Genomic DNA, 15,408 nt, shown 5'->3' with positions numbered 1-15,408 from the left:
CACAAACGCCACTGGTCAGAGAAGCCAGTCCCCAGGGCACTGGGGAGTGCACTGCATCATTTTGAGGGTCCAGAAGCACATATATCTATGAAAAGTCATTATTAATTAACTTTGACAGGTACAGCTGCTCTGGAAGAGGACGCTCAGATTCTTAAAGTGATCGAAGCCTACTGTACCAGTGCAAACTTTCAACAAGGCCATGGCTCAAGTACGTTCCCCCATATCACTTTCTCTAATGAATAATGTTTCTTCTTTGCTGCTTACTGCCTCTTAGAAGAAGAGAAAAGCAGCCCAGATGGGTTGCAGGGTGTGTAAAGCAGGTGACTTGGTGCAGAGGAGCGGTGCAGGACTGCATCTTTCAGATAAGGTGGTTTTAGCTATCAAGCGGTTTGTTTACCCAGTTTCTTTTCACCAGAGAGACAGAGAGATGCAAGAGTAAAAAAGTGGGAGGTGATAGAAATGAAAAAAATTTTTTTTTTAAAGTCATTCTCCTTTGAAGTACACAGATACCTTCACCAACACTAGTTAGGAATTAAAGAGCCCAGAGAGTTCCTGTGTCTGTGAACTGATGCTAATCTCTTCTTATAGGCAGATTTGGAAAGGAAGTCAAAATACTATCTTTGATCAGCTGCATATTTAAGCGAACAGTGCTTCACCAAACTCAAGTTTCAAAGTTGCTATGAAAATCTGGAAATGTAGCTGCTTAGCAGGGGCTATTCGGAATGTATACAATTTATCAGGGAGCTATTAGGTGACGGTATTTCCCCGAACAACTTTCAGGCTACAATCTGAAAGCGAGATAATGTTTTCTGATTCATCTTTGTGCTTTTTAAAAAGCCAGGTCACATCAGTTATGTCTCTTGTCTTCCATTATCACAGACATTCCGAATATGTTTCATGAGGTTTTGGCATCTGGGTAAAAGAGTTATCCACCATGCTCCATTTTGGACAGCCTCTGACCCATTACTTGAATGTGGGATGGGATTACTTAGATGGACTGCCTTGTTATATGCTTTCAAAGTGACATAGCTCTAAGGCTATCATGAGGAAAATGTTCGATGTGAAAGTTGACACATTTGACCATAAAGATTGGACTGTCAAAACTTCTGCTTCACAGACAAAACCTGGCTGTGGCTTTGGGCATCCCCAGCTCTGATAACAAATTTCGAGGAACCAGGAAAGGAAAGTGAGAGTGGTTTTTATCATGAAAACTAGGAACGAGATGGGGACAAGGAGATACCAGAAGAAACATCCCTCATACAAAATCTGGCCTCATCTCCCCCCTCCACCACCTCTCTTCATATGAATAGAGTCCATAGACCTGCTCAGAGATGCAGGTGTTCTAGCCTAAAGTCACATATTCACCTTTCTTCCCCAGCCTAAGTTTTACACGTGGAAAGTGTCTAGTGCAGTTCTTGGCATGCAGCAAGCCTTTTAACATCATGGTGACCTACCCTCTCCTGCCAGAAGTCTTGTTTCCCTAGATCTGACTGCTATTGTTTCTTGCTGCATTCAGTTGGTTGATCTGTCAGTCAGTCTGCTTTCCACTTAATAAGCACCTAAGAAGTGGTTGGCCCTGTGGGAGGCAGAGGCACAGCCACCTCAGGAAAGGGGAGGTGGTGAAGGGAAGGCAGTGAGTGTTCACACCTCGAAGGAACCTGGCTCAGAGGAGAGGAAACCAGTAGCTCAGGGAAACTGAAGAATAAGAGCTCGAGCTCCAGGATGAAAGATCCAGGGGGAGCTTGGAGGTGTAGGAGAGCTGTATGGTCAGGTCCCATGTCTGTTCTGTCACCTCTTCTATCCCAGATCCCAGAAATAGTCTGAGTAGAAAGAAGTCCTGCATCTTTGCTGCTGAAGTGATAATCTCCCAACCCTGATTCAACTCTTGATCAAAATGGTCTTACCTAAACTTTCCTTACCCTACAAGACTGTAAAGAGAACAAATGGGAGTGAGTGATACTTCCGAGGCCCTTTAAGCACATTGTGTCCCGGTGCATTGCTACTCTGAATTTACTAAAATGATATAACACCATAGCATAGGATGTGGTGTGCCATTCCCTGGAGATGTGCAGAGACAATACGATCACTAGTCACTCTTTACTGTGGAAGAGACAAAACAAGAAAAGACAGGGTCTTGGTTGAGGACAGGTATCATAGTGACCCTTTCACATTATTTTTCTGAATACAAAATGCTCCCTTCCCCAAGATTGAATCAATATATTTGGTTATTTAGTATTTCCTCATCTCAGGAAGATTTAGTCATTAAATGTTGGGTGACTGTTCTCTGGGTGCAAGGTTCCAACATGCTATCAACAAAGAACCTTAATAACAATAGAAGATAGAAACTAACACCTATAAAGAGTCCTCACTAGTAACTCTTTCCTCTCCTCCCTCTTGCAACCCTTGCATGTAGGTACTCGCAAAGATTCAGTTCCACAAGTCTTACTCCCTGAGGAAGAGAAACTCATCATCGAAGAAACCAGAAGCAATGGCCAGACCATCATTGAAGAAAAGTGAGTAGAGTGAGCTAAACCCTTTCTGATTTGTCTGGGGGCTGCAAAGAAGGTTCTGTCAGGGCAATGTGGCTCTTGTAAAGCATGCACTATGCCATCTCAACTGGAAATGTGGCCCTTTTTACTGATCATGCAATTGGGAGCCTCGGGAGGGCTGCCCCCCACCTACAGCAAAGGGAAGGGGGAAGGAGAGGCACAGGAGACAGAACTCTATGTGGTGGCTGCCCCTGGAGCCTGCTCTCCCATGTGGTAAGGTGCTTCAGGGGACACAAGAAGATCACTCTACAGGGGTTGAGGTGGTGCCTGGGAATGCTATGGCACCAATTTCCCTCCCCAGAGGGATGCTTCTCACGTTTATTGAGTCAGGCACTGGACTTTTACCTATTTGACCTAATTTAAAATTTTACAGCAATCCAGTGAGATAAACATTGCTTTCACGACTTTTACAGATGAGGAAACTGAGGTTCAGGGAAATTAGGTCTCTGGCATACCTTTGCACAGTAGTCAGGGTGACCTACTGGGGGAAAATCAGGTTAAATACCTTATGGCTCATAAAATAAACACAAAGTAGCCAAATAATTCATTTGTTTAAACTTGAGTCATTTCTGAAGTCAGGACTAAATTTGCATCAAACAGCATTATTTCAAAGTGCTTGGCATCATCAGTGTACAGTACTTTTCCACCTGGTGTATGAAGTGATATGACCAAACGGTAAAGCTCTTGGGCTTATGAGAAGAACAGCCCTGGTTCAACTCCAAATTCTACTACCTGTTGGCTGTATGACCTGGGGCAAGTTCCTTCCTTCATCTATCTGTGCCTCACTTTCCTCATCCTTAAAGTGAGTGTGGTACTCATACTTTCAGGGTTGTTGTGAGCTTAAATGGAATAATAAGTATAAAGGCTAGCATGTAGTAATCTCTCAATAAATGATTATATTATATATAATTATAGTATAAATGATTCTATATTATATTATAATGATTTTGTTTATTTTTCATTTTTAATTAGAGTTGACATACAATATTATATTAGTTTCAGGTATACAGCATAGTGGTTAAACATTTATATAACTTAACAAGTGATCCCCCCGATAAGTCTAGTACCCACCTGGCACTATACATAGTTATTACAATGTTATTGACTATATTCCTGATGCTGTGGTTTACATCCTCATGACTATTTTGTAACTGTCTTAATTTGTACTTCTTAATCCCTTCACCTTTTTCATCCAGCTCCCAAAACCCCTCCCACCTGGCAACCATCAATTTGTTCTCTGTATCTATGAGTCTGTCACTGTTTTGTTTGTTTGTTTATTTTGTTTTTTAGATTCCACATATAAGTGAAACCATATGGTATATGTTTTTCACTTAGCATAATACTCTCTAGGTCCATCCATGTTGTCACAAATGGCAGGATTTCATTCTTTTTTATGGCCAAGTAATATTTCATTGCTTATTTGTACCACATCTTCTTTATCCAGTTGTCTATTGATGAACACTTAGGTTGCTTCCATATCTTGGCTATTGTAAATAATGCTGCAATGAATATAGGGGTGCGTATATCTTGTTGAATTAGTGATTTGGATTTTTTTTTTTTTTTTTTTGGATAAATACCCAGGAGTGGAATTTCTGGGTCATAAGGTAGCTCTATTTTTAAATTTTTGAGGAACCTCCGTATTGTTTTCCATAGTGGCTGCACCAATTTGCAGTCACACCAACAGTGCACGAGGGTTCCCTTCCCTCCATATCCTCGCCAGCACTTGTTGTTTGTTGATATATTGATGATGGCTATTCTGACAGGTGTGGGTGATATCTCTTTGTGGTTTTAATTTGCATTTCTCCAATGATCAAGATCTCCAATGTTGAGCATCTTTACATGTGGTTATTGGCCATCTGTATGTCCTCTTTGGGAGAAATGTCCTCTGCCCATTTTTCAATTGGATTCTTTTTCTTTTGGTGTTAAGTTGTATGAGTTCTTGATCTATTTTAGGTAGTAACCCTTTATGAGATATATCATTGGCAAATATCTTCTCCCATCCAGTAGGTTGTCTTTTCATTTTGTTGACGGCTTCCTTTGCTGTATAAACACTTTAGTTTGATGTAGTCCCGTTTGCATATTTTTTTCTTTTGTCAAGAGAGGATGATAAGGAAACTGGTTACCCAAGATTAGAGGTCTGGCACGAGGTAGGATCAGACCTGGAACCAAGGTCTCCAAAGTCCTCTTCCAGGGAGAGAGCCTGAGAGGAAATGACTGCTCCACAGCTCAACCAGGGTGTTTTATACTTTTCCGGAATATATAGGATGTTCCAGGAATAATGCCACTAACTTTGTGTCATGTAGGGCCAGATAGGTGATAAGGGCAAGGCCATATCACAAATACTGTAAGCTAGGCAGGGCCCTGTGACACCTCTCGTTGTATGTTAGGTGATGTTCATTCCTGCCTCAAAGAAAGAAATCAAAATCTGATGATGAGCACTAGTCTCTTTTTTGTACACCCCAAGCTGGGAAGTGAGTGGTAAAGCAGGAGCAAAGTATAGAAAAGGTGCGATGACTTGGCTTTTCACAAGCACATGTAGTGGTGATTGCTAGCCCATAACAATGAGGAACACAGGGACAATTTGTAGCAGTATCTTTTCCGATCAGCTAGAAAATTCATTGCTTTTCAGGACCTGTATTTCTATAAAGATGCTTTTCTTATTAAGTATTACTTAACAATACTTCAGTGTCAGCTATTAATCTCTGAACTTTATATTCTAGGAGCCTCGTCGACACTGTTTATGCCTTGAAAGATGAGGTCAAAGAACTGAAACAGGTAATGAAACGTAAAAGTCTTTTTTTCACATCATAACAGGACCACCCCCTCTTCCTTGTCACATGTCGGTAGATTCTCTTAGGAGAGGTCCAGGAACAAGGTAGTGAGGTGGGGATTTTTACTTTGTGTCATCAAGGTGGGTTTTGTTGATTTTACCATGTGGCCTTGGATTAAAACTTCTGAGGCTTGCTTATATACTTATTTAGCGGTTTACAACAGGGTCCCTAACTTAGTTACAACTTTCGTGTTCTCCAACATTTGTAAACAGAATTTAAGAAAAGACAAGTCATTCATGAGTGAGAGTGTAAGTGTAACCAGAACCATAAATCACGATTTGTGGGCTCCTCTGCAAATGTAATCCAGTGCTCCATGATGCATACTCTTCCTTGCGTTTGAGGACTGTACCTGGTGACAGGGTAATGGATAGATTGGAGGGAAGAGATACTAGAGACTGGAAGACCATTTAGGAGGTTATTACAAAACTCAGGGTGAGACATAATAAAGTCCTGACCTGAGGCAGTACCACTGAGACTACAGAGGAGGAATGTAAAGGAAGCCACATCACAGAATTAGGGCCTGTAAAAAACGATGGTGGGATGTTGGGATTAAGAAAGTGCCAGTGGATTGAAGATGAAACTTCTTACCTGGGTATGATGGTGCCCTTCATGGAGATAAGCAACCACAGGAGGAAGAGAAGTTTGGGTGACATAGACACTGAGTTCACATAATGAGTTTGAGGTGCTTGTAACGCATCTAGGTGTGTTACCAAGTTGGCATGAGATGAGATGAGGTCAGTACCAGAGAGACTTGGAAGGCCTCTTAATAGATATTTGAATTGAAAGAGAGCAGACACTAAGTGAAGAGTGTTGAATTAGCAGAGGACCAGGGCCAGAGCCTTAGAGACTGCTTGTATTTCAAGGAAGAAGAATGCAAAAAGTTCGTCAGAGAGAGGTAGGATTCTCTTGATTCTCCTACCTCTTGTCTTAGAAGCTTTGAGAGAAGAGCTTGAGGAAGGAAAGTGTAGTCAATTGTGAAGGCCACCAAAAGGATGAGCAGGAGGAGCCCTGAGAAGCAGTCCCTTTGTTTGGTAATCAACAAGTCTTTTCCCATCATAGGAGAATAAAAGAATGAAGCAATGCCTGGAAGAAGAATTGAAATCAAGGAGGGACCTAGAAAAGCTGGTCCGGAGGCTGTTGAAGCAAACCGATGAGTGTATTCGGGCTGAGTCTAGTAGCAAGACCTCCATTCTTCCATAACCATCACTGTGCAGCTGGGCAGAGTGTATGCTTCAGCACATCTCGAAATGTCCAGCTGAATGATTTGGCTCAGCTCGCTTGCTTCTTTGGTTTTTATTTTGTATTTGAGTCAGCCCCCTTCCCCTCTGTTTGCTTGAGTGTTTATTGTCTGCTTATTGGTTGGTTGGTTGTGTTGTTTTTCAACAGGTAAAAGCAAGAGGTGGTGGTAGAAGTCTCCCCATCATCTTTCTATTCAATGACAAAAGGAAAGCTAATGTAGACAAATGAATTAAGTGGTCTTCAGATGGCCTTCAATTCATTGTACCTCTTTAACAACCATTACCCTTTTAGGGCTGGCTACTATCCCAAAGCAGCTGGCCTTGGCTTATTAAAGGTGAACTTGACTTTCCCCCAATGCTTTCCTGTACCTGGAAGCCCCTCAGTACCTAATTTACTGAAGGCAAAGCTTTTTGAGCTTTAATTAGAGTAGGGTAAAGATGAACACGTTTGCCCAATGATCCAGCTGCCCATCCCTGGACCATCATATGCCACTCCTCAATGCACACTTTAAAAAAAAATTATTACTGCCCTATGTTGTCTGTAAGACTAAGAAGACAGTAGTGCCCTCATTTCTTTTTTGTTGGTTTACATTTTAACTCTGTGGGTCAGAAGCTCTGATCATCCATGCCAACACCAGATCCATTAGCAAATTGCTCTAGACAGTCCTCCTTTCAGCGGCAGAGTTGATCGTCTCTTCCCTAGTATGTGATAAGTTTTTCCCCTAGCCTTGTGCCTCGTGTGTAAGTTTTATATTTCCTCAGTGCTTTTAGCCAACCATACCTAGTAGTGTGTAAACTAGTATGTGTGTGCTTTGCTTACTTTTTAAAAATATAGACTGTGAGCAGTTACTTTATTAACATTGCATAGTCAAATGGTGACTTCTCATCTTTAAAACAATCTGCCATTGAGGAGATCTTATGCCCTAGTCGACAGCTTTAACTCACTTTATTGCTCTCCCATATATGCCGTGAGAAGCCTGTAATATTCATCAGCCTTTTTGAGTAGGACCGTAATCATTATTTGCAGAAATGCTGCTGGTTCAGATTGTATATCTGGAAAGAAAGAGCTGCTCTATAGCTGTGTGCTGATTACTAGTGCAGCTGATTATTTGGAACTGGTTTACTCAAGTTGCTCATCAAATCAAACCATCACCTTTATCAGTATCTCACAAATTAGAACTGTGATAAACCAGGTTTAGTAGATGGCCACAAGGGCAGCACACATCCAAATTCTGCACAATCAAAAGTCAGCTCGAGGCTCTCTCTCCCAAAGAGGTGAAGTTTGGCAAAGTGGGGAAGACAAACTGGAAAACGAGGCAAAGGTCCAATGGACTGATCAAAGTTGTCTTCCAGATACATTTAATGAGTGCCCATAAATGTGGGTTTTGTAAATGTTGTTTAGAAACCAAACTTGAAGCTTAAAAACCCCAGATTACTAAGCCCTTTTTCTTTCTAGTACTGGGGTCTCAAGTTCCCATAGCTACATGGTACAGGGCTGTTGACTGCTTGCTGCACAGCAGAAATGATACCATCCATAGGAGATGGACTGTTCCTGCAGTCCAACGTCAGCCAACCACATATAGCTGTCTTTGGAAGCTGAAGACTGAAGAAGATTTCTAGGAATTGGCTGTTGTTCCATTTTTAAGCACAGCAGTTTAGATATACCATCCTTCACCTAAACATTAAAACAACACAGATCTTAGCATCTGCCCTTTCTGTGTTTAGTCAATCGCTTGCAATAAATGTGCAAACTATATCCATAGGAAACATGTTTGTGATTACGAAATATTTTAGTTGATGAGGTATAGTTTAAAATGTTGAAAGGCCTTTATTTTTAAGTGACATGTACATATGCATGTTTTGGAGACTCGGCTCTTCTGATGAGAGGCCCTCGGTACTCTGGGTAATGAAGCTTGTGCAGAGTGGTGTCCACACTCACACACTAAACAATAATATAAAGGAAATGAAGCCATGTTAACCTGAGAGCAGTGTCTCCATAGTTGTGTTGTTTACAATACTCTATAAATGGGTTCCTGTTACCCTGTAATTAAACTGTTGCCCTTAGAGGCCTTTCAGCTCCTCTTCTGTCGTGTCCCTTCTTACACAAGCTCAAATTTTCTAACTTGTTTTTATTTTGAAGACTTTTAAAATTGACATTTTCAATAAATAAGAATAACAATGCTTTATAAAATAAGTCCTGTGTTTCTTTTTTTTTTCTTGCTAGCTGGTGTGCAGAAAGATTTCTCATGTTGTGTCAGCTTCCTTTCCCATTTCCCTCATTACTCTCTACTCTCATCAGTCCCCCTCACCACCTTCGACCTTTTTCACTCAGGGCAGATGATATTTCTCCCCACTTTACACAAATAATACATATCAGAAGACAGAACCTTCCTTAACTTCTCTACCCCTCTCCTTCTGGACCCAACCTATAAACCGTCTGTACCTCTTGTCACCATTTTCCTGCCGATATTAGAGAAGGAGATATCCATTCTTCCTGTTTAAGCTTATCCCTTGATCGTTAGTCTTGTCCCCATCCCTCTTTATAATTTGCAAGATTTTGTCAGTCAGTGATATCCTATATTTTGACCACAGTTATAATGCTGGTGTCAGCAGTCAGGAAGAATATATTTCTTCCTCCTCAAGACAGATGCTCTGGATATCATCTGTTGCTACTCAGCATCCATTTCTACCCTGTTTATGTTTCCCCCAGAAGGCTAAAAAATGCACATCCCAGACTCCCTTGCAGCTAGGATTCTGGATACAATGTGGGTTCTGACACATTTTCAGTACTGGCAATGAGATGCCTTTGCACAATATTTGGAAGGTTTAAGTTAGGCAGAAGATAACTTCCTGGGGTTTGGTGGCTGGCAGGCAGTTCCAAGGATATGTTTATGGCTTTTGTTCTCTACATTCCAGTGTGTGTACTCAAAGTTTTGTAGGTGAGAAACTGTAGTGGGAGGAGTGCTGATGGTGGCAGCAGCAACAGCAGCAGCTTCCTAAACTAGATTTGGATCACAACTGCAGTGATATGACCTTGAAGTCCAATGGCAGGCCCCTGACTTCCACTTCTGTAGCCAACGATTTTGTAGGCACCTCGTATTACTTTCCTGCTTGAGATATCTTCGTGGTTTATGTTTGCTACTTTGAAGCAATAGATAGAACATTGTACCTCCAGTGTATTAAGCCCCATACTAAGTGTTTTACATGTAAACACTTGTTTTACAAGCTCATGTAATTGTAACAACCCTATGAGGTATTCATTATTGTTATACCCATCTTACACATGAACAGAAGCACAGATGTTGAACAATATGCTAGTAAATCTGGAGCTGGAATTTGAAACCTTCCTCATTTGTCTGGCTCTTGGATCCATGTTCTTTCCTAGCACATTTCCTCCTCTGCAAATTGACAAATTCAGGGAACACTTTTCAATGCCCATCTTGACCTCTCTGCAGTATTTGACCTTTGCCTCCTTGATAAATCTCCCTTCCTTGGCTTTCATGATCTTAACTTTCCTGGCATTCATTCAACTTTTCTGGCCACCCTTCAGTCTCCTTTGCTGGATCTGCCTTCTTTGCCTGTCCCCTGAACATTGCTGATCCTCAAAGCTCTTTTCCTCTTCTCTTCCTTTTTAAAGCTTCTGCCTGGACAATATTGTCTTCTCCAATAACTTAATTTATCAAAATGCAGATGACTTCCATGTCCATATTTCCACCCCCCCCCCCCAAATTTCTCCTGAGCTCCAGACCATTGCATGCAGCTACCTTCTGGACATCTCAGCTTGGATGTTTAACAGCACCTCAAACTCAACATGTCCAAAATTGAACTCCTTGTTCCTATTCCCAGATCTGTTTCTCCAATGTTTTCCATTCCAGTGAATAGCACCCTGGCCACTGAGTTGCCTCAGCCAGAAAAACAGGCATTATCTTCATTCTGTCCCCCTTCTCAACCCTGTATAAATGTATACATTAACCATTTATAAGTTTAGTCATCAAGTCTTACCATTTTTAGCTCTGTTGTATCCCTTGAATTCTTCTCCAGCCTCATGACCATTGTCTATTTTTAGCACTTGTCTCCTGCCCTTTGGACCAAAGCATCTCCTTGCCTCTTGTATCATCATCTCTATTCTGGCCTCTTTGGTGCCAGTAGAATGATTACCTAAAAGATCTGATTATATCGTTCATAGGTTTAAAAAATTTAATCTCTTGTTACTATCCTCCATGCTCAGTAAAATTTGATCTCATTGAATTTCTCTTAGTACTGTAATACTGTAGTACCTTCAAAAGGAGGGATTGAGTACTTTCATCCAGGTAGGTTCAGTGCCTGATACAGGATTGAGCCCATAGTCCCTTCTCAATAAATAGTTATTGAATGAGCAAATGTTCCAAATAATTTCAGGCCTCCACTATTTGTGTGGGAAAATTGTGAAAATTTGCCTTGGTGCCAACAGCAGAAGTCAACTAGGTTTCTAAGCTTCCTGCAGCCTCAAAGCCTGCAGGGTCCAATCTGTGACCCAGCCTCCCCACCACCTTTCTCAAGACTCGCACTGCAGGCCACCTAAGCCACACTGTAGTACAGGATACTGTGGAGCAAGCCCTTCTGGGCAAGCAGGCCAGAGGGCAGTTTATCCCTGCCATACGAACACAAAACCTCTTCCTAGATTGGGCTTCAGCATGTGCTGTTTGGACTATACACCAAGGTTTGTTCTTACAGAAGGCCCTCTGTGAGCTGGCTCGTCCTGCCTACTCCCCTATACTGTTTATCCATTTTCACACCTCTATGCTTTCGCATGTTCTGCTCTCTCCCTCTGGGATTCCTTTCATCCCTATGGCCCTTTTCCTCCCCTCAACATCCTTCAAGACTCAGTCTGTTCACCTCTCTTGGAAAGACTTTCTTTGCTTGTCATAGTTTCTTGGCCTTCCTCTGTGTTCCCTGTAACACCGGTGCTTTCCTCTGCTGCAGCATTGACACTGAACTTTAAACATTTGCACACCTGTTACACAAAAGACTATAAACTACTTGAGGGCAGGGAATGGGTCATATTCATCTCATGCCTAGCACAGAGGCTATAACTTCAATATCAGATGGATGGTATGAGGGATGGATTTTTAAAAATCTTTTAACTCCTAGTAACAGGAAATGTGAATGAAATCTAAGATGTGTTAAATGTTGCACTTGGACTCCAAAGAGGTTTATAGTCAGAGAGGTCCCCGAGATAGGAGTAGAGTTTGTGACCAAACATTATTGGACTTTCAGTAGGGTTACATTAGCAGGAAAAATGTGAACTATAACTCAGTGGAACTCCAGGAATGCAGAATAGACAACAATTGTATATTGAACTAGTTTTCTCGAGAGTTGCTGAATTGCCTATTGGCATTGCTCAGAGGAGTATGGTATGAAAGCGATAGCTTTGTGTGCGCATGTACTTCAGATTGGGAATCAATGATCGTAGATTTTTGTTTTTAATTTTTTATTGGGGAACAGTGTGTTTTTCCAGGACCCATCAGCTTCATGTCAATTCATTGTTTTCAACCTAGTTATGGAGGACGCAGCTCACTGGCCCACGTGGGAATCGAACCGGCAGGCTTGGTGTTATGAGCACTGTGCTCTACCCACTGAGCAAACCAGCTGCCTACCGACAGCTCAGTTCCAGGCTCAAGCCGTTGTTTCTCACTGGTCCACATGGAAATCGAATTGGTGACCTTGGTGTTATGATCATAGATTTTTAAAAGAAAACTTCCTAAATATCTCAACTACAGAACTGCTCAAACCTATTGTAAAATTTGGCAACCCCAAGCCTCCAGTGGTTACTTGTTTTTGACAATGAAACTAAAGAAAGAGTCTTTGTTACCCACAAATCTACTCTAATGTTAGGTATGTGTTTTAACATTGCCCTTTTTTTTTCTTTTTTTCTTTTGCTTTCTCTTTGCTTCAAATTGTGTGTGGTCTTTTGGTCTACTACACAGGCAAGACTTTTATGTGTACCTGGGTTGCCAGGCACTCTCCTTGGTCATAGAGGTTTCAACCATTTAAGATGCCATCCTGTCTGTTTGCACCACTGAGTACAGACTGGTGTGCTGGGGCCGCATGGAGATCCACCTTAGTGCTCTTTATATGATGATCTGCTCCAGACTTTCTGTGAGTTATCTCATCAAATCCTCATAAACCTTGCAAAGCAGATATTCTTTATTTTTTTAAGGAGGGTGCAGCTCACAGTGGCCCATGTGGGGATTGAACTGGCAACCTTGGTGTTACCAGAACCGAGCTCTAACCAACTGAGCTAACCAGCCACCCCCGCAAAGCAGATATTCTTACCACCCCTACTTTACAGATGAGGACACTGAGGATCAGAGGAGGTAAAATGACTTGCCTGTGGTTATAAAGTTGGTAAATAGTGGAGCCTAGATTAAGACTGTATCTGTCTGACTCCGGACTTAACTACTACAGTACAATTAGTATTTCTGATTTTGTTTTTTTAAACGGAGATGTAGTTCACAGAGAAAAAGGACATAGTAAAAATCATTCTTAGTTCCATGTTTCTGTGTCTCAAAGTACTTCAGGCTGCTCTAAAGGCCTAAGGTAGTGCAGCTTCTAATACAGTGGTATTAGGCCCTACGGAAATAGTCAAATTCAAATCAAAATGTGTTCCCTCCTGGAGCCCAGGAGTTTATATGTTGTTTCTCTTTAACTTGGGTTCCCTGTACTAGCAGCTTTCTAGGGCAGTTTTTTAGACATTTGTTTCCTATCAAGTAGCAGAGATAATAATTACACTTTGTTCATTTTCTCTTTATTTGGAAATAACAATTATTGGTCATTTTAAGCATTCCTCTACCCCTTTGATGAAATGAAGAAGTGACATGTTCATAAAAATGTAATTAAATTAGATAATTTAGTATCAGAATATTATAGGTAGATCAGAATCTACTCAAGTCCTCATTTATTAGAACAACTTTGAAAATGTTCAAGTGAAGTTTGGAGCAAACATCATGTACTATTTTGCAAATTATCATGAAGTATAAAAATATATATCTATTTTTATTTACAATATAATTCTCATTCTCTACCCTGAATATATTTTTATCATGTAGATATTTTTGACAAAATAAAGGTTTATACAGTATTGCAAAGTTTTGTTTTAACCAATACACAGAATTATTTTATGGACTACTGAGTTATAAGCAGCTTTATTTGTTCATTCATTTATTCCTTCATGCAATGAATAAAGGGCCAACTCCATGCCAGGCTCTGTAATAGACACTGAAGTTGCCATGGTGAACAGGACAAAGTCTTGGTTCTCAAGATGGTCACAGCATAGTAGGTAAAACCTCAACCATATTTTTAAAAATGGAGACATGGTTCACAGAGAAAAAGTGCTGTGATAAGTGCTGTGATGCTGAAGTGCAGGGTGCGGCGGGAGAAGGAATGGGTGTTACAAGAAGAGAAAACAGCATGCCCGGGTCCTAAGGCAGGAAAGCATTTGTAGCCTTACCTAGAGGAACTGACCATTCAAACTTATGACACTGAGAGAGGTATTGGCAGGAGATTAAATAAGTTAATTACTTTGGTCTTTATTCTAAGGTCGACAAGAAGCAGGCAAGTGGTGAAATCAGAATTGTATTTAAGAATGCACTAGCTATGTGTGGAAAATGAGAGAGAGCAAAAGTGGAGGCAGAGAGCCTAGGAGGGTGTTGCAGTATTCCAGAAGAGAGATGACAGTAGTTTGGACTAAAATACTGGCAGTAGAGATTGAAAGAAGTATATTAACTTAAGAACAATTTAAGAAATTGTTCTTAAACAATTTCTTAAACAAAAGGGCTGAAGTATATAAGCTGGTGAGATTGGATGCGGGACTTAGGACAGCGGTAAGTCAAGCCAGGTTTCGGGCTTGGGAAGCAGGGTAGATAAGGCTGCCATTCACCGGAATGGGAAGCACTGAAAGTGGATCCCATTGTGTAGGGGAAAAGATCCAGAGTTCCATTTGGATGCATTGGGTTTTGAAGGCTTGGGCCCACCATTTGGAGATTTAGGCAGTTGGGGACAGACTCTAGGAGGCAGGTCGGGACTAAAGGTGTGACAGTAGCATGAAGGTGATAGTTGAACCCTTTAAAGGGTAAGGGGAGAGAGCCCACTGTGATCATGTAGGACAGGAACAGAAGAGGGTGAATGATAGGACCTGAAGTTCTTGGGAAGGGCAAGGTGACTTCATGAGGAAGCAGTCTGAGAGGTTGAAGGCAGTTGGCCATATGAGGCTGAAGCTTGAGGGAAAGTTCTGGGCTGGAGCTATAGCAGGTGGCATTTAGAGGGCGATGGAAAACCTGGGAGCAGAGGAGGTAGCCTAGAAAATGTAGTTTTTGTATCGATACCATTCCTTCTAACACATACTGTTACCAATTTGGTTATTAGAGGTGGAAATAATCTGGATGATAATGATTCCCAAAGACGAAGACGGCAGGGGCAATGTTTAAGCCAGAGGATATGAGTTTATATAGACTACAAAAGATTTGTTCACCACCCAGAGTCAGTTCTCCTTCCATCACCATATATTTGACCCCCTTTACCCTCATCTACCACCCGCCCCCTCTGGTAACCACTAAACTATTGCCAATGTAACTTTACTAACAATTGTCACCCCAATAAACTTTAATGAAAAAAAAAAAAGATTTGTTCAGGCTGGACATGGGTTCTCTTCTTATGAACCCAACTGAAGAGGAAATGCTTCTGGTCCATTCCCACCCCCATTGCCACACCCAGGCAAGCTGGGCAAGTATGGCTGTTCTACAAAGTGGGCAC

At 41.4% G+C, this 15,408-nt stretch overlaps 1 protein-coding gene across 7 annotated transcripts in view; it reads left to right on the top strand.

Moving 5' to 3' along the window:
- Positions 1–8,812, top strand: part of ARHGEF6 (Rac/Cdc42 guanine nucleotide exchange factor 6) — a 126,671-nt gene extending 117,859 nt beyond the window's left edge. For all 7 annotated transcript variants that reach the window (XM_019714692.3, XM_019714691.3, XM_019714693.3 and 4 more), the window contains 4 exons: positions 119–208; positions 2,414–2,513; positions 5,270–5,324; positions 6,440–8,812. In XM_019714692.3, coding sequence (XP_019570251.2) covers positions 119–208; positions 2,414–2,513; positions 5,270–5,324; positions 6,440–6,580 — 386 coding nt within the window. In that variant the 3' untranslated portion in view covers positions 6,581–8,812. The remainder of the gene's footprint in view (positions 1–118; positions 209–2,413; positions 2,514–5,269; positions 5,325–6,439) is intronic.
- The last annotated feature ends 6,596 nt before the right edge of the window (positions 8,813–15,408 follow it).

This window comes from Rhinolophus sinicus, chromosome 18 (genome assembly GCF_057876585.1).
Source record: "Rhinolophus sinicus isolate RSI-liver-muscle chromosome 18, RSI-T2T, whole genome shotgun sequence".
Classification (NCBI taxonomy): Eukaryota; Metazoa; Chordata; class Mammalia; order Chiroptera; family Rhinolophidae; genus Rhinolophus; species Rhinolophus sinicus.
This window is presented reverse-complemented; position numbering and strand designations above follow the sequence as displayed.